The sequence below is a fragment of the Mastigoproctus giganteus genome, chromosome 14 (assembly GCF_048544385.1).
Source record: "Mastigoproctus giganteus isolate SK-2022 chromosome 14, ASM4854438v1, whole genome shotgun sequence".
In the NCBI taxonomy this organism is placed as follows: domain Eukaryota; kingdom Metazoa; phylum Arthropoda; class Arachnida; order Uropygi; family Thelyphonidae; genus Mastigoproctus; species Mastigoproctus giganteus.
This window is the reverse complement of record NC_143588.1, coordinates 14,962,520-14,990,135: the sequence shown is the minus strand read 5'-3', so window position 1 is coordinate 14,990,135 and position 27,616 is coordinate 14,962,520. Positions and strand designations below refer to the sequence as shown.

The following is a 27,616-nucleotide window of genomic DNA, read 5'->3' as shown; positions in this document are numbered from 1 at the left end:
ATATTAAGAATGAAAAAAAAAAATATATATATATATAATAATAAACAAATGGAGCATCTAAAAGAAAAGTGGAGAAATGGAAAAATAATTTAGGACAGGGTACAATATATTGATCTCTTTAAAAGATAATTAAAATTGATCTCTTTAAAAGATAATTAAAATGTCTTTTTCATTTGTGAAGAATAAATATCAAATGTTCTGCATATAGATCAACTAATATTTCCTAAAATTCACCAATTCAGTACAGATTATTCATCTCTATTTTATTTTAGACAACTTTTTTTTGATTTTTTTTTTATCTTAGATTGCATATATCAGAGTCCTCCAGGACAGTATGGTGGTTTCCCCAAAGGTCACTTGTTCAATGTTCAACAGTCAGTAGGGAGGGAGGGAGGGAGAGGGAAAAGTATAACTTGTCACCTAACATCGCCAATTCTATTTTTACTACACTTTTTTGCAAAGTTCTAATAAAAGAAGGTTTAATTAATTTAAAATATTAAATATTTTAAATATTAAAATATTAAAAAATTAAAATTTAAAATATTAAACATTTTAAATATTAAAAAATTAAAATTTAAAATATTAAAAAATTAAAATTTAAAATATTAAATATTAATTAATTCAAAATATTAAATATTAATTAATTTAAAATATTAAATATTAATTAATTTAAAATATTAAATACTGAACTATTTTAGCTAAACATTATAATTACAATATATTATCCCATTTATTATAAACATACTGGGTGTAACAATCAAAAGGTTCCAATATTGACTATGTTTGACAGTGTATGTGATTACAACCTGTTGATCATCTAGACATAATAATACATGAACCACTTGTTTACTGTAGTCAGTTTAATTTAACACACGTTGCATAGAAGGCCTTCATGCGTTTTGCTGCACATTAAAATGAGTAGTTTTTACAGTGTAGCACATAAGTAAACCTTTAGCCATAATTATGGGAACATCCTTTGATTCAGGAAGGTTTCTATGGATTGGAAATCTCTCCTATTCATGATAGGACCCCAAAGCCAAGTGGCCATGAGAAAAAGCGCAGTAGCACAAGCTCTGAGTAGACTGGGGTTCAAACCCCTGACTGCTTAATACGGTCAATCTGTCAACTCACTGGACCAGCGTAGCAGATTATGGTCAATTTCTCTCAACAAGAATTGTTCAGCAGGCTTCCTCCTATTCATAAAGGGGAAATCACAGGAAAGGTAAGTATTTTTTAACCTGTAAGCTTGACTTCCCTTCCTGGAAAAATAAATAGAGTCAGTGATCAATTTAGTAATGCAAAAGCATCTTGACATGAACACAATTACAGGTTAACCACAACACCTGATTTGTTAAGGGAAGACCTTCTCTGAGAAATTGAAGTTAAATATAAGAAAGACACCTGGGGTGGATTGGATCTATCCAGTTATGTTAAGAGGAAGTAAGGCAACCCTTAGTCATAATTATTAGAGCATCCTTGGATTCATGTGGTCCCCACAGACTGGGGATATGAGAATGATAGTATGCTACTGCAACAGGATCTAGAAAAGCTGGGCAGATGCTCTGAGAAGTGGCAACTGAAGTTTAACATTGGCAAATGCAACGTACTGCATATGGGTAGCAGTAACCCAAAAGAAATGTATCAATTGTGTGGTACTACAATCAGAGAGTGGAAAACAGAAAAGATTTGAGGGTAATTGTGCAGTCAGATACAAAGTTCTCTAAGCAATGCAGACAGGCTGCCAGGACAGCTCATGCAATTTTGTCAATGATATACAAGAATATTGCTAGCAGGGATAAGGAGGTGATTATCCCATTGTATAAGGCAATGGACAGGCCACACATTGATACAGGTCTGGAGGCCACATTTTAGGTTTGATTTGATTTGGTAGTTGTTGGCGCATCGGCTGCTGTGGCCATATTGCACCTCCCAAGGTTTTTGCAGTACTTTGATCCAAGCCCGAGGCGGGAATCGAACCCGCGACCTTTGGGTTGCCGGGCAGGTACTTTACCCACTCGGCTAGCCCGGTCGGCCCACATTTTAGGACAGATGTGAAGCTGCTGGAATGGGTACAGGGAAGGGCAATGAGATTAGTGAGGGGAACAGAGGTGTGCTCTTACCAAGAGCACCCCTTTGTTCCCCTCAAATTGCAGTGTCTGGAGACTAGGCTATCTGACTGAGGTCTTTAAGGCTTTGAATGAATTGAGAAAGCTCAATGCTGATGGGATTCTTGCTTTGCTCTCTCTCTCTCTCTCTCTCTCTCTCTCTCTCTCTCTCTCTCTCTCTCTCTCACACACACACACACACACACACACACACACACACACACACACACACACACACACACACACACACACGGGCACAAATTCAAATGGCACCTCCATAGCCAGGGAGACAGGAGCAGCAGTGCGTAGCACATGCTTCTTGATTAGACCGGGGTTCGAGCCCATGACCACCAAATACAGAGGATGCGGAAAGGTCAGGAAATGATCACCGCATATCCCGGAGCAATATGGCCTTAGTTGCTAATGCTCCTAAAAACAAAATGACAACAAGAAATTCAAATTGATGATGGATGGTTGCAGAATAGATTTGTGGATTAGTCAGCATGTGGTTGATTGGTGGAACTAACTTCCACATCTCTGGTTGTGGAAGTTAATAGCTTAAATAAATTCAAGAAGAACTAGAGAAACTATTGGAGGGAATGAATAAGTGAAATGGGAGGTGTCGTGTTTTTTTTTTTTTTTTTCTGATGCTGTATAAGCTTGCTTTCTTGCATCATTTGCCGCTGCTAATACTAAATCTGACTGTTTACTAAGATATAGTAGCAAAAGAACTGTTGTTGTTGTTTGATAGGAAAAGATACAATAGTAACTAAGGCCATAATGCACTCATAACAATCTTAGATGGTGAGGGTTTGGTCTATTAAACAGGTGGATTCATATAAGACGAATCCAGCATTGCCCTGACACGATAGGAGGGAGTATATGATGAGAGCCCTGTCGATCAATTCGGCCCTGGAAAGATTGTGCAAGGCTCAAGGGGTAGAATTTTTTTCAGCCTGGTCTGTACTTGTTAACAGGAGAGACTGCTTCTACAGGGATGTAGAAGCAGTCTCTCCTAAATAGAAAGGGTGCAAGAATGATTGCTGATGCTATCGAGGCAGTGTTAGGTGGGTCGGAAAACTGCTAGATTGGGGGGATACAAGTACTAATAGATTAACAGTAGCCACTGGCAGAGGTGAAAGTGATTCTTGCACTGCTTCTATTAGAATGAGCTGCAGCCTGGAAAATAAGATGCAGGATATTTCAGAGACTGCTGGGAATCACTGGGGTACAAATAAACACATAGGTTGTGTTAGGGTAGCTAAGAAAAAGAACAGGTGCATGTATACTTGTGTGTACATGCACCTGTGTGTATACTTGTGTGTACATGCAACAGGTGCATGTATACTTGTGTGTAGGAGTTTAGTAAATAAATTTGATGAATTTGAGGTATTGCTCAAAACATCAAAGGCAGATATTGTTGGGATTTCAGAGATGTGGTGTCACACAGATATAAGGAATGCAGAACTGGAATTTGGGGAGTACAATGTCTACAGAAAGGATAGACAGGATAGGAAGGGAGGAGGGGTTATGCTATTAGTTAAGAAATACATAAAATCCAACGAAGTGAAGCCAGTCGACATCGCTGGACAGTGCAGTGTCGAGTCAGTTTGGTGTAACATAAGCATTGGGAGAGCAAAATTGAGAGTAGGAGTGTGCTATAGGCCTAATGACTCTGATGAGTATAATAAGAAACTGTACAGGGAAATAGAGTGGGCCAGTAAATCAGTGTCTTATAATGGGGGATTTTAATTTCCCAGATATTGAGTGGAATTTGGGGGCTGGTTACTCACACACTAGCAAGGCTTTTGTGGATTTATTCGATGATTGTTTTCTACATTAGCATGTGCGAGAGGCAACTAGAGAGAGTAATACTCTTGATTTCATTATCAGTAGTGATTCTTCATGCATTAAGAATCGGCAGATAAATGAACCACTAGGTGGCAGTGATCACACTGTGCTGAAGTGGGATTTACTCAAAGAGGTAACTACCATTAGGGGTAAAGGGAAGGGTTATTGCTTTCATAAAGGTGACTACGATGGACTGAGACAGTATTTAAATTCTATACAGTGGGACCAACTGATGATGTTACCAACAGCAAATTCAAAATGGGAAGCATTCAAAGAACTTATCTTGGAAGCTACTAGGCTATACATACCAACTAAGAAATATTGTTCAAGGTTTAGGCCTAAATGGATGTCAGAGGAACTAATGAGACATGGCAGAGAAGAAAAATGCATGTGATACATACAAATTAACAAGCGACACAGAAGCCAATGATAGATACAAGTTGATCTGTAACCAAGTTACAAAGGAGGTTAGGCAGGCAAAGTCAGATTACGAGAAATCTTTGGCAAGGGATGCAAAGAAAAACAGCAAAGAGTTCTTTACTTATGTAAACTCTAGAAGGAAGGGGATGAGTTGGGTTGGTCCGCTTGATATCGATGGGCCAACTGTTGATGATCCTGCTCAGGTAGCTAACAAACTAAATGAATGTTTTGCATCGGCATTCACACATGAGGAGTTATTCAGCAAAGGGAGTGCCAGAGGTGTATTCAACTCTGGCAGTAAGCTAGAGAATCTTGTAATAACTGAGAGTAAAGTGGAGGAGAAATTGTTGAAGATAAACACAAGAAAGGCACCTGGGGTGGATGGGATCTATCCAGTTATATTAAAGGAGGCAGAAAAGGGAGTAAGCAAACCCTTAGCCATAATTATGAGAGCTTCCTTGGACTCAGGGGAGGTACCCATGGACTGGATAGGTGCAAATGTAACCCCAATTCACAAAGGAGGATAAAGGCTGACACAAGTAATTATAGACCTGTGAGTTTAACTTCTGTTCCCTGAAAATTAATGGAGGCACTGGTTAAAGAAGGACTGCAGAATCATCTAGGCAAGACTTCAGTTATAGCTCGGACACAGCATGGTTTTGTTAAGGGGAAGTCTTGCCTGACCAATTTGATTGGATACTATGATGCAGTCACAAAAGAACTGGATGCAGGGAATTTTATATACTTGATATTATATACTTGGATCTTAGAAAGGCTTTTGATACTGTTGCACATGGAAGACTGCTGCTATGGATAAAGGGGTGGTTGAGGGGAAGAGGACAGAGTGGTAATCAATGGACACTACTCATCGTGGACTAATGTTATCAGTGGAGTCCCTCAGGGTTCAGTGTTGGGTATATTATTGTTTTCTTTATTTATAAATGATATTGATGATGGTATATCAAGCTTAATGTCCAAGTTTGCAGACGATACGAAGGTTGGCAGGGTTGTCAAGAACACTACTGACACTATGCTACTGCAACAGGATCTCGAAAGGTTGAGCAGATGGGCTGAGAGGTGGCAAATGAAGTTTAACGTTGACAAATGTAAAGTACTACATATGGGAAACAGCAACCCCAGAGCAACGTATCAACTCTGTGGTACTACACTGATAGTGGTAGAGAATGAAAGGGACCTGGGGGTGGTTGTGCAGGCAGATATGAAGTTTTCTGAGTAGCTCATGGTGTATTGTCGATGATATATAGGAATTTTTCTAGCAGGGATAAGGAGGTGATTATTCCCTTGTATAAGGCAATGGTCAGGCCACACCTAGAGTACTGTATACAGGTCTGGAGGCCTCATTTCAAGAAGGATGTAGAGAGCTGGAACGAGTACAGAGAAGGGCAAAAAGATTGGTGAATGGAACAAAGGGGTGCTCTTACGAAGAAAGGCTTAAGTTTTGCAAATTACAGTGTCTGGAGACTAGGCACCAGCGAGGTGATCTGATAGAGGTGTATAAAGCGTTGAATGGTTTGGGCATACTCAATGCTGATGAGATTCTGCCTCTTGCTCAGAATTATCACCTGAGAGGGCATAAATTCAAATTGAGGAAAGACAGATGAAGGATAGATGTGCGGAAATTTGCCTTTAGCCAGCGGGTGGTTGGTTGGTGGAACAGACTTCCATCCCTTGTTGTGGAAGTTGATAGCCTAAATAAGTTTAAGGTTCAGCTGGACAGGTATTTCGAACGAACAGAGGGGTGAAGTGGAAGTGGTTATTTTTTATTTTTTTATTTATTTATTATTATTTTTTTTTTGGTTGATGCTGCATAAGCTTGCTTTCTTGCATCAAATGGCTCTACTAATGCTAATGCTAAAGATGGTATTTGTTTATCATTTTTAGGAAAGGCAAAAGATCATAATGTCTTTTTGGTCTGCTGTTGAAAAAATCTGCTGTGTTAGTTGATTAGAGGAACACAGATGAGAAGACAATTATTTGTCTTTCTCTTTGGTATAATGGACATTTGATGATGAGATGTTTTACAGTGAGTTGGATTTGACAATTGTTACATAGTGAAGGATTATCCAGTGAGAGCAGCTAGCTGAGTTAGGTGAGAATACCAAATGTGTAATCTTGCAAGAATGACTTCTTTCCTATTCAATCTTAGGCTTGGCAGCCACTGATTGTGATCATTTTTAATCTGGAACAATTTATTCCTTTTTTCTCCTGCCAAACAGATAGCTATTTTTTTCTCTACGTATTGTATGATGTATTTGTAATCAGTGTAAAGTATCTGGATATCTGACAGTATGAGGCTGGCATTCTTGGTAGCAAAGTCTACTTGTTCCTTCCTCCAATCTGCAACCATTCTTCTGCAATTTAAATTTACATCCCCTCATGTGTAGTCGGAGCAAGAGGAAGGATTTCATCAGCACTGATGGAATCTCCTTGCAGGGGCCTATTGTCTCTAAACTGCAATTTGCATAATTGAAGCCTTTCCTGGTAAAAGCACCCTTTTGCTTTCTTCAGCCATCTTGTTGCTCTTTCTGCATCCATTCCAACAGATACATGTGCTTTCTAAAATGAGACTTCCAGACCTGTATGCAGTAGAGGTCTGCACAGGCCCAACCCGGCCCTTGGACCAGGTAATATGAGGTTTGGTTCGGGTACAAATAATCGTAATGAATTGTTATTTTCAAACGTTTCAGACTATTTCCTACACACATATATATTTTTTAAATATTTTGTTATGCATTTAAATTCTTAAAGGTTTTTTAGAAAAAAATGTGTAATAGTTGTCTGTTGACACTTTTACTTGACCAATAAGGTCAACGTCTCCAAAATTTACCGAAATTTGTACTCTTTTGTGGAAATGACCCGGTCTGTATTTTTGCTCATTTAAGTAGCCTTTACCCTTAAGTGGGCATAGTTGCAATTTACATTATATCAAGGGTATATGAATCATTATGTCCCCTGGCAATGGGTTCCTTTTTTAAATAGTATTTATTAAAAGTGTGATACAGTTAATTCCTAGATTTTGGGTTGACCCAAACAAGATTTTGGGTTGACCCACTTTCAATTCTAAGAATATTCACTCGTAACACTTTCTAACCACTTCTTTCTTATATCCAACACTGACCAATAACTTAGAAATACAGATAACGGGAATGGTTAAACATCATTTGATATTCGTTTTGGAATTATAATAAATATGGTAAATTGAAAATGTATTACATTTTTCTTTTTATATGATTAATATTGATAATTATTATTGTTATGTAATTATTATTATTGAATTTTGAATCTGAAAGTTTATTTTTTTTATAATTATGGAACTTCAAACTAATGATAGCAATTTTATTTAAATAAAAAGTTTCAAATGGTGGCGGTATAAAAATCGGTTCTTTGAAAAAAAAAATTCGAGCTCGGGCTGGGTAAAAATAAAACATTTAAGCCCGTGCAGATCTCTAGTATGCAGTAATCAAGATGTGGTCTCAACATTCTGATGGGTGTCCATGAGAGTTTGAAGAGTCGGGTAGATGGCACTCGTGAAGGAATTAAATTGGGGGCCCATCAAGCTCTCAGCTGCCCAACTCAACGCCACAGCTCACTCTTGTCTACCAGTCAACACCTGCAATCTTCAGGGTAGAATGTGCTGGTCCCACAGGAGCCATGGTTGGTGATTCAAAGGAATAGGTGGAATACAACTAGGCGTATGTCTGCAAGGGGCAAAAGTTCATGACGTTGTAAAGCAGATATCATCCTTTATGGGCAAAAAGGGTGATATCATTGTACATGTTGGAACTAATGAATAAGTGTAGGTAATCTGCAGATTTACTTAACAAATACAGGTCAATGTTTAAAAAAAGGTGCGAATTAGGGTTAAATTTGAAAGTGTCTGTATTCCTGCCCAGACACGATAGGAGGGAGTATATGATGAAAGCCTTGTCAATCAATTCGGCCCTGTAGAGATTGTGCAAGGCTCATGGGGTAGAATTTTTTTTCCATGGTTTGTGCTTCTTAACAGGAGAGAGTGCTTCTACAGGGATGGAATACACTTAAACAGAAAGGGTGCAAGAATGGATCAGAAAACTGCTAGTTTTGGGGGGGAGACACAGACTAATAGATTAATCAGAGCCACAGGCATAGGTGAAAGCGATTCTTCCACTGCTTCTACTGGAATGAATAGCAGCCCGGAAAGAAAGTTGCTGGGGATTTCAGGAACTGGTGGGAGTCATGAAACAAGTAAATACATATGCTGTGTTAGAGTAACTAAGAGTAAGAACAGGTGCATATGTACTATACTCCAATGCTAGGAGTATAGTAAATAAATTTGATGAATTTGAAGTGCTGGTCAAGACATCAAAAAGCAGATATTGTTGGGATATCAGAGATGTGGTGTCACACAGATATAAGGAATACAGAATTGAAATTTGGGGAGTACAATATGTACAGAAAGGATAGGAAAGAAGGAGGAGTTATGCTATTAGTTAAGAAACACAAAATCTAAGGAAGTGCATCCAGTTGACCTAGATGGACAGTGCAATTGAGTCAGTTTGGTGATATAAGCACTGGGAAAGCACAAATGAGAGGAAGGAAGGAGTTTGTTATAGGCCTAATGACTCTGATGGGTACAACGAATGATTATTTGTAAAAAAACACAGAGCTACTAGGCTTAATAATTTCTACGTTGTAACAAAATTAGAATTAGTAGAGGTATAGGATGCAAGAAAGCGAGCTTATGCAACATCAGCTCCCATTTCACCCCTCCATTCATTCCAAATGCCTGTCCAGCTCAGCCTTAAACTTATTTAGGCTATTAACTTCCACAACAAAAGATGGAAGTCTGTTCCACCAATCAACTACCCACTAGCTACAGGTAAATTTCTGCACATCTATTCTACAACTGTCTTTCCTCGATTTGAATCTATGCCCCCTCACGTTCTTAATCTGAGCAAGAGGAAGAATCCCATCTATCAGTATTTAGCTTGCTCATCCCATTCAAGGCCTTACACCTCAATCTGATCACCTCCCAGGTGCCTACTCTCCAGGTGCTGCAATTTGCAGAAAAAAAAACTTGTTCTAGCAACTCTATATCCTTCCTAAAATGAGGATGTAGATCCTCATCCAGACCTGTACACAGTACAGGTCTGGATGAGGTGTGGCCTAACCATTGCCTAGTATAATGGGATAATCACCTCCCTGTCTATACTAGCAAAATTCCTATATATCATTGACAAGATTCGACAACTCGCCCTGGCACTTGTCTACACTGTCAGCGAACTTCATATTTGATTGCACAATTATGTCCAGGTCTTTTTCACTTTCCACTTCCCTGAGCGTAGTACCACACAGTTCGTACGTTTCTCTTGGGTTATTTCTACCCATATACAGTATTTTTGGATTTGTCGATGTAACTTCAGTTGTCACTTCTCAGCCCATTTGCCCAACTTATCTAGAACCAGTTGGAATAGCATACTGTCTTTACTGTCTTTAACAACTCTGTCTTTAAACCTGATATACTTTCATCAATATCATTGATAAATATAATATACAAAACAACAATGGGCACATCACTGAACCCTGGGGAACTTCACTAATAACATTTGACCATGAAGAGCAGTGTCCATTGATTAGCACTCTCTGTCGTCTCCCACTCAACCATTCCTTTATCCATTATAGCAACTTACTCTTAATGCAATACCTCTCCAATTTGTACAGCAGTCTTACATGTGACTGCTGTACAAATTGCCCTTCTTCGATTAAACAAAAAAAGCTTTCTTGAAATCCAAGTATATAATATTAAAATTATTTTTGGCATTCAGATCCTTTGTGACCACATCGTAGTATCCAATCAAATTGGTCAGACAAGATCTCCCTTTAACAAACCAATGCTGTCTTAACTATTACTGCAGTCTTGTCTAGCTGATCCTGCAATGCTTCTTTATACTACTATACTGCAATTCCATTAATTTCCCCGGAACAGAAGTTAAACTAACAGAATTGCACAACACAATTGATAGACGAGAGCTCCAACCCGACCCTGAAATACATCAAACTAACTCAGGAAAAACCATAAGTGCGAGAAGACATTCTTTCAGAAAAATTAAAATAGATAAAAGTTGGAAAACCGTATACAAGAATAAATAATTAAAATCACGATTATAAAATTTGGATAAACACATTGACATACAAATTAAATGAAATTCACTGAAATTCCTTAAACAGACAATGCTTTTCGACTATTCGTCTTGATCACAGGTTGGAAATAATGCAAAGTGTGTTAAGTTCTTAAAATGGAGAGATTATTTGTATTTGGCGCATGTGTAAGAAACACCAGAAATCCAAAATTAGGGTAGGACGGTGCATGTTGATAGAATTTGAGTGAAGTTTCATTTCAAGGGTCTCGGCGATCAATAATTTAATGTAATTATGTTGTATGTGTAAGATTTCCACTTCATTAAATAAGAATAAGTAGCCTTCACCGATGGCATGAAATGTCAATTCCGACACGTTTGTGTGCGGACTGAAGCACGTGTTGTTTCACACGTAAGTCAAGAGTGCACCAACTTGACCATTGATACGGTGAATCGCACTGACTACAAGAAATATTGTATACAAGATCATTTACTTTTATCGAGAGAGAAGGAAGAACTGTGCGATTTCAAAATATATTATGGAGCTTCTACATGGGCTACAATTTTGAATTCTGTATCTTTAAAGAGTTTATTGAGTTGCCTATACCATTGTTCCACATACAGAACAGAAATAAAGTATTTTTTATTGGTTTCATTAATAGGCATTGTATTTTCTGACTTATTTTTGGCTTGTAATCTGATTTGATTAATAATGGAAAGTGGATAGCCCCTATTTAAAAACATATATATTATATCGATTTCTAAATCTAAGGTGTGTTCAGAAGTAGAATATTTGTGAGTGTTAAGGAACTGGTTAAATATTATGGACCTTTTATAAGTAAATGGACGATGAGTCGACATATAAACAAGTTACTAATCTATCTTCACACGTGTTATCAGACCTCACTCCTATTGAAGGGACTGAATTTTAATTTTCCTTTTTAAATAATTGTAAAAGAATAAGAGAAGTTTACCTCAATATTATACGTAGAACACTTCCGTATGATACTCTCCAGAAATTAAAACGAAAACAATTAAAAAATCAAAAATCTTACATTACAGTAAGAAATAATTAACAATAATTAAAAATCAAATGAACACAATTAAAAAACAAATTTAATGCAATTAAAAATTAATTTAATGAAAAAAATGCATAACGATTTTCCTTTCTGAAGCGGACGATGCTTTTCAATCGTGTGTTGTGATCACAGGAATGAAAATTACCAAATAGGGGTAAGCATGGAATTTAAATAGGGATTATTTGTCTTCGCACATGTGCGCAAAGGACCCACAAGTCGAAGATTAGATATGGCCAGGGAACATTAACAAAATTCTCATGTAATTTAATTTCGACAGTTTCTGCAATTAATAGTCTCGTATAATTACGTTGGACACTAAGTATTTTGGCCTGATTAAACAAAAAAGGATGTTTTTCATTAAAGGCAGGAAAGGCGTAATTCTGACGCTGCTGAATGAGAAGCACGAACTGAGGCCGCGTGTTGATTAACACGAAAATTCAGAGGAAACTGCATAGAACCCTGATAAGACGAGTCGCAATCACTGCAAGAAATATTGTATACTAGGTCATTTATCTGTGTTGTGAACGAGGAAAGGACTGAGCAATTGTTCAGTATAGTGTGTAATTTCCATATTGGCTGTTAAATGTTAGATGTTAAATTGGATTTTATTTGTGTCCCGAGTAAGCGTGAAATTTAGAAAATTTAATGACTTAGTATCCGTATTCTTCCTCCCCAATGTAAATTTGAGTCTAGAATGAATATTATTAAATGAATGTAAAATGTCTTAGATAGTGCTACTATCGGTAATGACTAGAACATTGTCTAAATACCTCCCATAATATGTGATGCAGGGTAGAAAAGGCATCAAATGTATACATTAAATTGTTGAGAGGTAGATCTCCGATATTAGGCCGCTCATCAGGAAGAAGGCATTCAGCTGCATAAGTCTCTCCCAACAGGTCTAACACTCACAACACTCACAGAATTTCCAAGTTTGATGATAAATGACTTCCATATGAGAAGTAACAACATAAGTATGTTGTCACTTCATTTTTTCTCTTATGATAAACTGCTACATTGCCAGCTTGTTGATCTTCTCGTATTCAAATGCTACAATTGAAGTTAGGTATGCTTACTTCTTTGTAATTTAGCCACGTTTCAGAAATTGGATCGTTGTGTGACTGCATCAGTGAAATCAGCATTGTGAGAAAGTAAACTTTAACAATTTAACGTTAGAATGTAAAGATCTTGTTGTTTACTAATGAACTCGTATAAAGTACTTTGCATGGTAAATTCAGGATTACTCGACAATCTGGTCATTTCAGCTTGAAGTGTAACAGTGGATGCAGCATTTACCAGTCCATGATAAAGTTTATTTTCTCCATTTGCAGCAATAATGTAAAGATCATTGATAATGGTTTGTTTGTTTGTTTGTTGTTTGGTTTTTAGGAGCATTAGCAACTAAGGCCATATTGCTCCGGGATATGCGGTGGTCATTCCCTGACCTTTCCGCATCCTTCATATTTGGTGGCGACGGGCTCGAACCCCGGTCTAATCAAGAAGCGTGTGCTATGCACTGCTGCTCCTTCCCACCTGGCTACGGAGGCGCCATTGATAATGGTAACTCAAGATAATGCAACATAAACTAGTTGTTGTTCGTGATATTTCTCGTATTCATAAACTACGGAATCAAAAGTACTTCCCTGAGATTTATGGATGGTAATAGCACAAGCCAGTATTAGTGGAAAATGATTTCATTTAGCCAAGATCGTTCTGTTATTATTCAACAAAACACCTGTACTTCTTCTTCTTGTGATCAGTATGGCTTCTAAATCAATTTCTCTAGTCATAGCAAACCGACAAGCCTTTGGTCTAGCAAGTTGACCCACAGCAGGTGATCCTGGAAATTTCAACCAAAGATGTTTAACACAATTAGTCTCTTCATCATATTCAATTCATGCCAATTTTTCTAAAGCTCTGTTAGCCAGACCATCGGACATGTCATATTAGTGGTTATCAAGTATGGTTTGCCAATAAGTAAAGGAAGTTCATATGGTAATCCGCTGGTGCCTAATACTGCCATTTTATGAAGTTTTTGTCGCACATGAGCCTGTTATTCTGCATCTATGCACCAGACAAATATGCCTTGAGCAATCAACATAACGGTATCCGAAGACGAATTTAACACAAAATTGTTATAATCATTCAAAGATTTATTTTTCAACTACAGACGAGCACCATCAGAACACAAATTATCCACTTCTTCTATGCTCACAAATCTCATACGAGGGCTGCTGTCGCAAATCACCAATCAAAAAAATGTCTAATCCACTGAAATTATGATCTACACGGCCTGTAATTTGTCACAGGCAAACATCTATCCAAGATAAAAGTTCAGCTCCAATCATACTAACTTCATCAATAATTAAAACACGTACATATTTGAAAAGAGTATGATATTTTTGAGCAACTTTATAAGACAGGTAAATTCTTTGATATCAAAATTTTCAATGTGGTGTGCAAGGTAGTACCATTAATAGCTACAGCAGCTTTTTCAGCAGAAACACATTATATAAGCATTACAGAAATTATCAGTGCTAGTAAAATAATTACAAACTTCCATCAATAATCAAATCATGAACATCTTGCCACAGCCAAAGAAGTCCAGTAAGGAATATTTGGATAGGTTGACGATTAGGTTGAAGTAAAGTATAAAATAAATGACATGCAATAAAATTCCTTCCTGTTTTAAATTAGCTTTTAGCATTAAAATTTGTCGTTTATTTGCTATTGCACCAAGCTGATTTAAAGTTGCTAGTCAAAGATCACTATTCATTTCACTCTCTGGATATTTGTAGAAATCTTTAAATGGATCAGCGTCTTCACGAATCAACATTGCAAAGTTTTGCATATCACCGATGACGGCCGCATCTGCTATGTCAGTATGGTATATTTCATGACAGATCTCCATAGTTTTGTGAATATCTAAATCAGATTCATAATTTTTATGACGTTCTAAAATAACTTGTTTGGGTTCAACACACAAAGCGGGAAATTTCATTTCAGATAGTATTTCCTCATTCTTCACTTCGAAAAGGTAAACGAAGAGTAGCCATCTCTCTTTTCAGGAATCAGTTCAGGAAACAATTGAAAATCTTCAGGTAATTCATTTGAACTCAAATCTTCTAGATTGAAATCTTCAGGAAGTTCTTGAATATAATTATGTGATGTTGACGGTCCAGCTTTTTTATGAGAAGTCGATGTAGAAGGTTGATATTGATCAAAATCTTGAGCAGCAGATTTTATTAAATTCTGTATTTTTTTTTCGTTCTCTATGTTTTTGAGTTCATTCTTTTGTCGACATGGGGAAACTTCTTCGGTGGCTTTGAAACTTTTATTCTTGCAAACTTCTCTCGATTTCACTCAGCTGGAGTTTTAGCCATCTTCGAAATACATTTATAGGTATTTTTACAATTCAATAGTTAGCGAAATCCATTTGGATTATGGAAAGCATTATGGAAAAGCAAGTAGACAGCTAGGAGGATATAAACGAATCCCAACACTGTCACTAAAAGGACATTCTGGTGGGAATTCCTAAGACTCATGTTGGGACCATGCACAAAAGATTAATTCTATCTCCATATAATTAATTCTCTATTATACTTTGCTGGCACTAACTCCTGACAAACAGGTGATAGCGCATTGTATATATTTGCGTTATTTTTCTTACATATTTTAAAATTTGTCCTTTTAATTTATCTCATAATACACTTGGAAAAGTTTTGTGGCACACCGGGTTGAGAACCACTGCCTTAGTTAATTCAGAAGATCTTTGTTATTTTTCTTATAAAAATTTCAGTAATAGATTTTCGTTAATTTAAGTTGAGCAGGAACATAATAAAAAAAAAAAAGATTCCACTTACTTGATATATGCATAATAGTGACCACCATTAGCACTACCAGAATGCACCATTATAGAAAACAATTCATATATATATGGACCCTGAAAAAAGCAAACGGAAAAAAAATAATAATAATAAATAGATGTCAAATCTTATTACTAATAAAGCAAATCAGCTTGCAATGTTTATGATCACCTCACTGTTTATTTTGATTTAAACCCACTGTTCTTCATTTCACCAGACACTTGTAGTCCTCTGGGTCAAGGACCCAATATCTGTAGATATGAGTTATAAATTAAAATCAAATGAAAGTGTGATTTCTTGTATTATATATATATATATATATATATAAAAACAATATTTCAGTAGACAAAACTGAGTACACACATTAAAAAATCAAAAACTAACACATCAAAATATGCCATTAAAGATAAAATAGCATAAACATACATTTCATAAATAAAATATAAAATTTGCTACTCATGTTATTTAACATATTATATTAATTTTATTGTCATATTTTAAGGGACAAAATTTACATCTTGCTTTTTTGTAAGGCTAATACCAGGAATTGATTCTTCTTCAACTGGTTTTTTTAAGATATTTTTCTCTGAAAAATATCTCTTGATGTATATTTTGGGTGACTGTGGGTGACCACCCACGTGTGAACCAAAGTAAGCAGAGGCCGAGGTATGGCATCCACACCACACAGAGGAATGCCACACTCTGTGGCAAAGACTTGATAATTTGGAATCTCCTCTGGTTTAGATGACGCTCATCAACCGGGGAAATACCACCACTTTGCTTATTGGAGGCTTGAAGTGGTGGAACCCATGTTTAGTATCTAGAGTTAGTTCCGGTCAACCCTTCCCTATTTCTTCCATCATGCACTATGACTGATGACTTCTGAGATTATGAGAACATCATGGCGAGATCCAATATTCCTTACATTTCGAGGGTGCAGCTATAAAACTGTTCGGCGCCCAGCTGCTAGTTAGTACACCGGACCAAACCCATTGGCAACTCTTTAGGAGGCTTCCGGATCAGCTAGTGTATAATCTTGCTACATCTACTCTGCCAGAATGTGACTGGAGGGAGTCCGAGTAGTGTGTATGCGGAGGATCATTGTCAATGACATTGCCAACTGAAGACGTTCTTTAACTAACGAAAGTCCTCGTAAAGACTATTGGCTTCACCGGATTCACTTACATAGTTTTTAATTATTCTTCTTTTTTTATTTTTTTTTTTTTATTTCGATGACAACCAAGGATTGGATGTGTACACTTCTGTTTCCTTGTGCCCATTTAACTCAGTCAACCTTTACTTACTTCCCTCCCTTTTTAATTTTTCAATTTAACAATTCAACGTAAACATTAACCACGCTACCTAAGTAAACCATCGCAGATTAATTTCAAGGTGAGTACCGTTTTTTAAGCTTTCGCTATTCTTTTCTAGTCTATTAACACGGTACTTGAAGATTTCTAAAAATTTCGTATTGTAAGAGATAATGTTAAAATTTAATTTATACTTTTCAGCTGTTGCTTTGATTTGTTGGAAAAATGAATCATATGAAGTAATTGCAGATGGGAAAAAGTTTCAGCTAAGGCATTTTCCATTAAATTAGTGGGATATTCCATCCAGATCAGAAGAGAAAAAGCAGCAAGGTCCATGTTTACTCCTTTTAGCCATGGGGAGATCATCTTCTCCCAGGTTACTGGCCCTGCCACGGGGAGGCAGGAGCAATGCTGCTTGGTGACCAAGCATAGAGGTTAATAACAGTTAAAAGAAAATTTTAATAAAATAAAAAAGGGGACTTTCCTGAGCTCTCTTCTTACTGCTTTGAAGAAAGAAGAGCTACTTAAAAGAAAGATTTTTAATTGGCAGAGAAAATATAGAAAACTAAATCGCAGTGGAAATCACTTTATAAAGTTGTTCGGCCATGCAAATACTTGGCACCCAGGGTGGGCTTGTGCCAATCTTCTGAAGCAGTCAGAAGATTGGCACAAGCTTGCACTCTCTGCTCCTTGTAATCTGGCATTGATACTCAATGGAACCCATCTGGCACACTTTCAATGCATTGAAAGCCTATTCAGAACCACTCTTGCACAGATTTCTCATCTTAATGCATCAGTTTTCATGAATCAGAGTGTCTCCTCTCTTCATTTTGACTGTTACTGCAGCATAAAGATGGCCTGACTTTGGCAGTCCCTTCAAACCATTATCGCCATTACTGAAACATATACTGCCACTGAAATGCCTACCACCTAATCTACTGCCAAACTCTGCTTATATCAACTCTCATGTCAATGTCATCCTCTGTTTTCATGTACTACTTCTACAGCCATGACAATTGGTGTGTAGTACCAAAATTTTGGATGTTGGCGGTAACATTTACATTTTCACCTGACATTGTTACATTTTGTTTGTAATATCACAGAAGAGGGCAAAAGAAGTTTGGAGGCACTCATTTTGGAGCAGCAATTGTATATGTGCATACCCTGAAAGGGTTAAAAATCCTATTCTTTATAAAACACCACTTTCAAACACATTAAAATGATTTTTAAGTATGAAATTAATCTTGAATAAGATAACAATGCTGGCAGTTAAATATCCAGAAGGGCAAGACAGGCTCTATTGCTAATTTATACAATGTAGGAGAAAAAAAAGAAAGAAAGCGGAAAGACCTATGTAATAAATATAATTTCTTACCATAAAGTTAATTTGAACAATGTGCATAACCTTTCTGTGAGAACAAAAGAGCAGAATTCATTACTGTTTTGTAAAAGTTATTTCAATTTTTCAAAATGCCTTTTAAGTTTTTTTTTTTCTGTGTTAATGTGTTGCATAAATAAATCATTATTACCTTTTCCATAGATTTTAGAAGATTCCTCTCATTAGTAGAAGATTCTTGAGTACTAGACTGACCAGTGGATCCTACATCTATACCTTCATCGTCATCTGCTAAATCAGCATTATCAGTGGAGATATCAGGAGAGAGGGAAGATCCAAGTTTCCCTGAACCCACATAAGATAAGCCGTCATCATCTAATGCTGAACCACTATCTGTTGTATCTCCATCATCATTGAAATACTGGAAATTATTATTATTATTATATATTTTTTTGCTTTATAGATTCAAAAATAATAAAGCAATTATATACATACATTAGAAAGAAAATACAGCACACACAGTGTTTTACAACTTAATAAATATTACTATACAGTGAAACCTTTTAAATCTATCATTCAAAAATGATACATTTTGAAAATTAAAAATAAATATATAAATAAAGAAAACACTAAAAAGTCTTGTTTTTCAAGTAAGCTACTGTAAAAACTTTGTAGCAGCTTACAAAGTAGTGTTTGTAAGCTAATACATAGAAAAAAATAAATAAATAAAAGCCTGTGATGAGTGCCATTCCTAACTGACTGATATCTACTGTAAAATGAATATCATTGGATAGTGAGCAGGTTTTGTTTTTGATTTATATTTAAATGTGATGCTGAAATAACTGTTTTTTAAACTAGGCATTCACTGTCCAGTTTAAAAAAGTATGAAATTGGGCATTCTTTTCTTTATTATGTGCTTGGAAATTAAGCTTATTGGACATCTTGGTAAGCTTTCTGAGCAATTATGTTGCAAGTCTTAAATAGAAAAATTACTATAAAAATATATTAATAAAAAAAAGGAGATTATATGTCTATGTTGCAGTAGCTACCATTCAAGACATGGAACAAGCAATGATATAAATATAATATTTTTTTTTTACTGAAAGCTTAGAATGTAATCCTCCAAAATGTTTCTTGAAGTGACAGGTATGCTGCATAATTTTGGTGAAGTGACACTGCTTCACCACTGCATCAAATACTGTGGAAAGATATTATAATCTTTCCACAGTAGTTGACTTGACTGGTGTAATTTACTACCAGGATGTGCTAGTAAAGTGCACCTCTGTCAAGATATGGATGTTACCAGATTTGAGGTTCTACTGCATTGAAGATTGATAATAAAACTACATACATATGCATGGCCCAGCATAGCTTAGTGGTCAGATGTGGGATTGCAGTAATGCACGCGTTTGAGTGGACCATCGTGTAAGGCTATGTGAGTGCAAAATATGGCTAATGATTGTATTCACTGTCAGTAATCATTTTGGCAACCTTGCTGTACATACGTTTATCAATTGTGATCTTCTCATTTTTGAATTTTAACCCAGGGAACCCATAAACAAAAATAAAACAACAAAAATCATCAATCATCTAAATGATTAATTCTAAATGATTTAGCGGTCATGCTAGAGTATAAACATCATCATTATTATATTATTATTAAAATACAATACAACTAGGCTATAAAAATCAAATAAAATGATCAAAAATACTTTTTAAACCCATTCTAGTTGTGATAATTACAGTACTTTAATGAAGTTTCAAAAGTAATTGTTAATTACATGCAGCTACAGGAAACTTTTCTGATGCATGTTACTCCAATATCAATTAAATTCATGCTACATTATGATGATGCTTTATCAATAATCAAACTTTGCGATCTAGATTGTTTGTTGACTGTATCAAACTTTACATCACATTGCATCATATAGTTTTGCTAGTAATTATTTTGGTAAACTTGTTGTGTTTCTCAATTCTGACCTCATTTCAAGATTCTAACCAATGACCCTCATAAATAGAAATAAAATAACAAAAGTCGTCAATTAAAAACAGGTGCCTTTAATTTTTGTCTCTAAATATGAGGAATCTTGTTGGGCCATTGTTAAAAATTTTCTGTGGTTTGCTTATATTTTTCAATCATGGACATATCAGTTCCAATAACAAATAAGGCACATATAACAATTTATCGTAATGATCACCAGTATCACATTTAAAATGTTAAGGCAGTGGTTTTCAATGTTCAATTCTAAATTCAGAAATTCAACAGAATTCAACATTTGTAAACTAGCTGAATCTCAGAGATCTCATTAAAATTGCTTATTTAAGACAAATATATTATATAAAATTTTGAATTTATATTATAAATACATATACTATAAACTTTTATTTCCTTAATCAATGATTCTTCTGTAGTTATGATATAAACATATTGTTAAATCTATAATATCCACGAATCTGTTGAGTTTTTTTGAAATGAAGCGAATATTAGAAAATACCATATTTCCTGGTATATAAGACGCACCCCAAATTTTTAATAATAAAATATGGAAATAAATAAAAATTTATTTTTTCATATAACTATATTTAAACATTTAAGAATTACAAGAATCATGACTATAAGAATTTTAATAATGTAAAATTGAATCCAAGAGCCATTATCAATTAAAATCCAGAATGTTCACTTTCATTCTCACTACCAAAATTAATTTCACTGTCATTCTATTCTTCATCTTCATCATCCAAATGTTCATACAAAAAATTGTCTTCAGTCCCATCTAACGAATTGCTGATTTCACACTTTTTAAAGAGTTCTGTACTATTTCATTCTTTACTTTGTCCCAGGAATCCTTAACCCACTGACACACCTGTGCAATGCTTGACCGTTTCAGTACTCCCATGTATATTTTTTAAAGGGTTTGTTGAGAGATACATCAAGTGGTCCTGGAGGCCTCAGAAGTCAGGCCTCCTGGAATTACAGTTAATTCTGTGTTGGCTTCTTTAAGTTTTTTTAAAAATTAAATTTGTGATGTGTGATTTTAAGTGATCCAACACCAAAAGCGAATTTTTTTCCATCAATGCTCCATTTCTTTGGTTCCACACCTTTTTCTAAACATTTCTTCATTCCACCTTCATCCTTCACATTCCACCTTGGTCCTTGAGGGTGTCAAAGACATTCTCTCAGATATGCCAGACAAGCTGTACTTGCTACCTGGGAGTCTAAAATGCTGATGGAACTGATATTTCGGTGACACTCAAGTCAAGTGGACCCAATTTCGGCAAAGCCCAGACGGTCTGTGACAGCCAAATATTCTGCTTGTACCATCACGATGGTGGGACTGTTAGTAATCCTGGGTATAACCTCCATGCACAAGTACATGGTGGGTGACCACCCAGGTGTGAACCAACGTAAGTAGGGGTCGAGGTGTGGCGCCCACACCACATGGAGGAATGCTGACCCTCTATGTTACCAGGCAGTACTAGGTGGTAGATGACTCTCATCAACCGGTGCAATACCACCACTTTGCTTATTGGAGGCTTGAAGTGGTGGAACCCATGTTAAGTATCTAGAGCTAAGTTCCAGTCAACCCTTCCCTATCTCTTCCATCATGCAGTATGATTGATGACTTTTAAGGTTATGATGAACATCATGGCGAGATCCAATATTCCTTACATTTTGAGGGTACAGCTCTAAAACAGTGTTCGCAGGCCAGCCGCTAATTAGTACACTGGACCTAACCTATTGGTAACTCTCTAGGAGGCTTCCGGATCAGCTAGTGTATAATCTTACTACCTCTACTCTGCCAGATAGTGATTGGAGGGAGTCCGAGTAGTGTGTATGCGGGGAGCATTGTCGAGGCCACGTTATGTCAAGGATCTGGGTATATTCTTACCATGTGTATGCCATATCCAAAAATTTCATTACTTCATACAGCATGTCCCACCCACTTTTTCTTACTATTGAATACACCATGAATTGTCAAACTAATAGAGTAAGCTTATCTACGAAAAGATGTAAACCTCCCAAGCACTTCCTAATTCATTTCACAAATATACGTGGTCTCAATTCTAATCTCAACGATGTCCATTTCCACTTACAGTCTGCCAAACCCCATGTACTTTTTCTGACAGAATCTCAGTTATCGGTTGATTCAACTACTGCTCATCTCAGATGCCCAAATTATTCGCTGTATGATTCCTTTTGCCTCAAAGGTGGTACTTGTGCACATGTCCGTTCTGATATTCCCTGTCAGAGACTTGGCAATTTGGAATCTCCTCTCTTTGATTTTCTCTGGCTTAAAATCTCTCTACCTCATTGTGTCAAATTCATCTGTTGTCTCTACCATTCTTCCAACTCCACTAATCACTTGGAGCTCTTTGACTTCCTCTGTTTGCAACTTGACTTTCTCCAGTCCATCTTTCCTAACAGTGAGGTAATTTTCCTTGGTGATTTTAATGTTCACAATTCCAGCTGGCTTCCATTTTCTAGTCACACTGACCCAGCTGGTCGAGATGCTGAGGCTTTTGCAATTACTAATGACCTTGCACAGATTGTTCATTTACCTACAAGAATACCGGACAATCTTAATCATACAGCCAACATGCTTGATCTTTCCCTCACAAACAACCCTTCTAAGTACATGGTCGAAGTGAGAGGTCCTTTAGGCACTTCAGATCACAACTTGGTAATTGTCTCTTCTCCAATGGAGCCTTTATCTCATGGCTATTCTCAGCCTCGTGTTGTTTGGCATTACAAGAATGCCAAATGGGATGACCTGCAAGATTTCTTTTCTTTTTTTCCTTGGTTGGATTACTGTTTCAAAACTTCTGATGTCAACGTCTGCTCAGATTGTGTCAGAGAAGAATGTTGCATATTGTAATTGGCTTGTTTCTAATTCTTCAGTTTTTTTCTGCCTACACCAAAGCTCGCACCAATTGTAAAGCAGTTATTAATCAGTCCAAACCAGAGTATGAACAGGCTAAGAGTAGAAAACTTGCTTCTTGCCCTAATGGTGGCCGAACATTCTGGTCTCTTGCCAAAGCTATTGGCCGCAACTTTTGCCCATTTCTGTCCAAACCAGATGGTTCTGTTTTCGCTTCAGCCAAGGATAAAGCTGACCTGCTAGCATCCCATTTTTCTTCAAACTCAGACATTAATGATCTTTGTAAAACACCTCCCACCATTCCGAACATGCTCCATTCAATGCCTCCTGTGATCTTCCATCAAAAGGATGTTAGAAGGAATTTGACGAATCTTGATGCTAAGAAAGCTAGAGATCCAGATGGTATTTCTCCACCTGTGCTCCTGAACTTACTCCTATTCTTTACCGCCTTTTTTCACTTTCTTATTCCAAATTGGAAATTTACTCATATCCAGCCAGTTCCTAAAAAGAGTGACAAATCCCTCCCATCCAATTATTCGTCCTATTGCAATTACTTCTACTCTTTCTAAAGTAAGGAAGAAATCAATTAACTGCCAAATCTTAAAATACCTGGAAACCTTCCGTCTGATCAACGATCGCCAGAATGGATTCCGTTAGTGTCATCCACTGATGATATTCTGGCTTATGTTACCCATTTATGGAGTAATTCAATGGAAAGGTTCAGTGAAACACAAGTAGCTGCTCTTGACATCTCAAGGGCTTTCGATCGTGTTTGGCATAAAGGTCTTCTAAACAAGCTTCCATCTTATGGTTTGCCAACTGTTTTTAGTAATTGGTTATCCAGTTTTCTCTCTGATCGCTCACTGAGGGTGTTGGTTCTCTGTCTTCTAACTTCTCCACTAATGCCGGTGTTCCCCAAGGTTCAGTTCTTTCCCCCACTCTTTTCCTCTTTTATATTAATGACCTTCTTCCATTGACTGGAAATCCTATCCATTGGTTTGCCGATGATAGCACATTGCATTCCACTTTCCATTTTGAGAAACCTTGCCCTGCTCAATCAGCTTTAACTTCTCGAAAATCTGCTACCAATTCCTTAAATTCGGATCTCCAGTGGGGCAAAGACAACTTAGTTGATTTCAACCCTTCTAAAACTCAGTATTGACTTATATCTCGCAAAAAGGATTCTTCTGCACCTATGCTTATCTTTAGTGACACTCCGATTTCTAGGCAAAATGATATATCTCTTTTGGGGATTACCCTGACACTTGGCACAAGCACATTACAAATATTGCTTCCTCTGCATCTAAAAAACTTGGTTTTCTCTTTCGCTCTCGGCGTTACTTTTCTTCCAAACAGCTGCTCACTCTGTATAAATCGCAAATCCACCCTGCCATGGAATATTGTTCCCACATCTGGGGTGGTGTCGCCAAAACCTCTCTCAGGCTTCTTGATTCCATTCAGAAGAGGGCAGTTAGGTTAATTAATGATTCATCTGTAACAGAGTCTCTCCACTCGCTGTCTCATAGACATACTGTTTCTGCTCCATGCCTTTTCTACATATACTTCCATAGGCACTGTTCTTTTGAATTGGCTTCTATAATTCCCGCTCTCTCTTTCAAAACAGTCCGAAAACGTGCCACCACCAGACAACATCCATTTACTGTCCAACTTCAAACTCATAGAACCAACTTTTCATCTTTCTCGTTTATTCATTCAATTGCCCTTTTCTGGAACAACCTTCCTTCATACCTATTTCCTGAAACAGTCTACAGAAGTTCAAGTCCAATGTCAACAAATATCTTCTTTCGTCTTCTCAACCTCCAACCCCAAGCACAGTACTAAGTACTATAGGTTCTGATACCTCTTGTGTTTGGGGTTTACATAAAAAAAAAAAAAAAAAAATGCATCCATCCATTTTCATGAATATGTAGAATTATTCCAAGTGGTGTTTTTTCTTTTATAGGTGTTTTTTTCTTAAATATTAGAAAGGGCTGCAGTTTTGTTTCATCGGCACAACACGACAACACCACTGTTAATCTAGTTTTTTCATGCCCGCTAGTTTTTATGCAAATTGACTCTTCACCAATTCACTGTTTTATTTGTTGGAAACAAAGGTTATTGGTGTTTCACCCATATTAGCAATATGGCCTATTTCGATAATTTTTTTCTGTCTCCACTTGACAGAAAATTTCACAAATCTGTATTTGTGAAAATAAATGATTTTTTCTTCAAATTCTGGGGACATTTTTTGAGCCAACTTTGTTCGAGTCCTCACGGAAAGCCTATTTCTCTTCATTTAATGGTGGCACCAAGATGGTCCACTTTTGAAGCCTAAGATACCATGGGTTAAGGCAAATTCCTGGGCTTGTATTTGTGTCATCTTAGTAGAAATTGCTATTCCATTTTTACAGTGGTTTAAACCCCAATCCAAAATAACTGCTTTTACTGCCATCCACTGTGCCTCTTTGCCTTGTAGACATCTTTTTGTTGATGCCAAATTCTAATAATTTTTTTTGGTTGGTAGGAGCTGGAAATGATGTGGAGCTGCTCTATTGCCATGTATCTCTGCATAAGCTACTACAAGCAATATAGTCCGAGGTATAAGAAATCCTCTTGTTCTTATTTAACTCTTTCATTATCTGGGAATAAAAAAATAAGACTTCCACTTTCTTCAAAATAAATTTACCACAAAAAACACCTATATATATCAATTACTACTTACAGTATTAACATTGTTAACAGAACAAAAATCAAAACATGCAAATAGCATTGTAACTATTTCACACTACGGTAACATGTACAGAAGACATGTAATCCACTCCAATTCAATCCAATGGATTGAAAAAGCTCAATGTCAATAGTATTCTTCCTATTGCTGAGACTACACACATGAGGGGACATGAGTTAAAACTGAGGAAGGATGGTTGCAGGAGAGATGTGTGAAAGTTTGCTTTTAGTCAGTGGCTGGTTGACTGTTGGAAAACTTTAATCGGTTGTGGAAGTGGGTAGTTTGAATAAATTCAAGGAAGAACTAGATGCAGTTTGCCACAAATTTTTTTTTTTTTTTTAATTATTTGCATAAATCAATTGTCATACTTATTACAAACATGAAATGAAATATCTGAGGATATTTTTGTATATTTGTCTTGGATCATATTTGAAACATGAATATCAACAGCTAAAATGGGCTGTTTGCATGTTTTGGGACTGAGCAGCTTTGTTCATCAGTCAAATAGCACAGATCTGTATGAAGGTTTGTTGTGATTAAAATTTGTGAAGAGTTGTACACAGAGATCTGGATAACACAAATATTCTGTCAGAATTACATGAATTATTTCTCTGTTAATGTGAAGTTGTTTGTCACTGAGGGAACCATTCAACAATCAGACAAAATGTCATAGAGTAAAAAAATACATGGAGGTCCTAAAGTCTCGAAACTTTATTAGACAGTTGGACAGACAATTTTAGGCATAAAGGGAGATGATGTCCTTTGAAGGACATCATCTCCCTTTATGCCTAAAATTACTCCCCATGCAAGGACATTTAGGACAAAAGCTGGCTTTTTCCTTTGTCCTCCTTCCATATAATTGCAATTTCAACACCTGAATTACACCTCTCCCGGATGCAGCCATCCCTGAAGAAAACCCCAAGTAAGAGTATTCTTCTGCCTTAAAATAAAATATATAATATTCTTAAAATTCAATATTCCTTTAAAATTTCCAAAAATAGCCTATCTACCCTTTTCAAAAAATCCACAAAGTTTATTTTAAATCCATAATGAAATTGCAGATCCTCTATAAGGAAAAATTACAATAAATTATTAACATTTGTCCGATTTTACGAAAATCAGCGGGTCTTGACTACTCAAGTTGTCTGTCCAACTGTCAGACACAATGTGTGAACTTTTTCAGCTGTTCTGGCATACAAAGTACTGTTGGTTGGACATTCATAATCCTTATCTTCTGGACCTTCTCAGCCACTCTGAAATTTTACAAACCAGTGGAGAACATGACATATCATTACCATATGTTTGTTTTAAACAGGTTTCAGCTGCACTTTTCCCCAACTTCAATGAAATTTAATGTTTGCTCTTTGTTCAATCACTTAACACAATAACAACTCAACAATTCTCACATGACTGCATGTAAACTTGTAGAGGGAAGCATTCACATAAATCAATTGCAACAGCATGCTGCATCATGACTCTACATGCTTGTCATGCATTTAATGGATACAATACTGGAATTTAATTGTCAAACCTTGTAAATTAGACACAGTCAGCAGAGAATTTGTTTGATAACTTCCCACCAAGCTTAGACAGGTGACATGATAATAGATAAGAGAACCAGAGACAGGTGCAAAGAGGCTGGAGTTAAATATTGCACAAAAGATATGTGAAACATGAATGAGGAATCAACAGATACTGAGAGTCCACTGCATAGTTTTGTGAAACCAATGAGTTGAGAAGTGGGGGGAAGGGAGAAGAAAGAGAATGAAGAAAATAGTGGTTTTCTTTCTTCAAAACTACAAATCCATCCCTACCGAAATGCCAAAATATGAATTTAAGGGAAAATACAATAATAATAACAGCAAAATTAATTCTCATTTGCCCCCACCATCATCATCTCTTCC

The 27,616-nt window shown here is 36.4% G+C and overlaps 1 protein-coding gene across 3 annotated transcripts in view; it reads right to left on the bottom strand.

Annotated features, from left to right (window-relative positions):
* The window catches only part of LOC150074989 (ubiquitin carboxyl-terminal hydrolase 47-like), a 486,634-nt gene that overhangs the window by 247,995 nt on the left and 211,023 nt on the right, over window positions 1-27,616 (bottom strand). For all 3 annotated transcript variants that reach the window (XM_090388947.1, XM_090388945.1, XM_090388946.1), the window contains exons 13-14: window positions 18,298-18,525; window positions 15,456-15,535 (exon numbers count right to left, since the gene is read on the bottom strand). In XM_090388947.1, coding sequence (XP_090245073.1) covers window positions 15,456-15,535; window positions 18,298-18,525 — 308 coding nt within the window. The remainder of the gene's footprint in view (window positions 1-15,455; window positions 15,536-18,297; window positions 18,526-27,616) is intronic.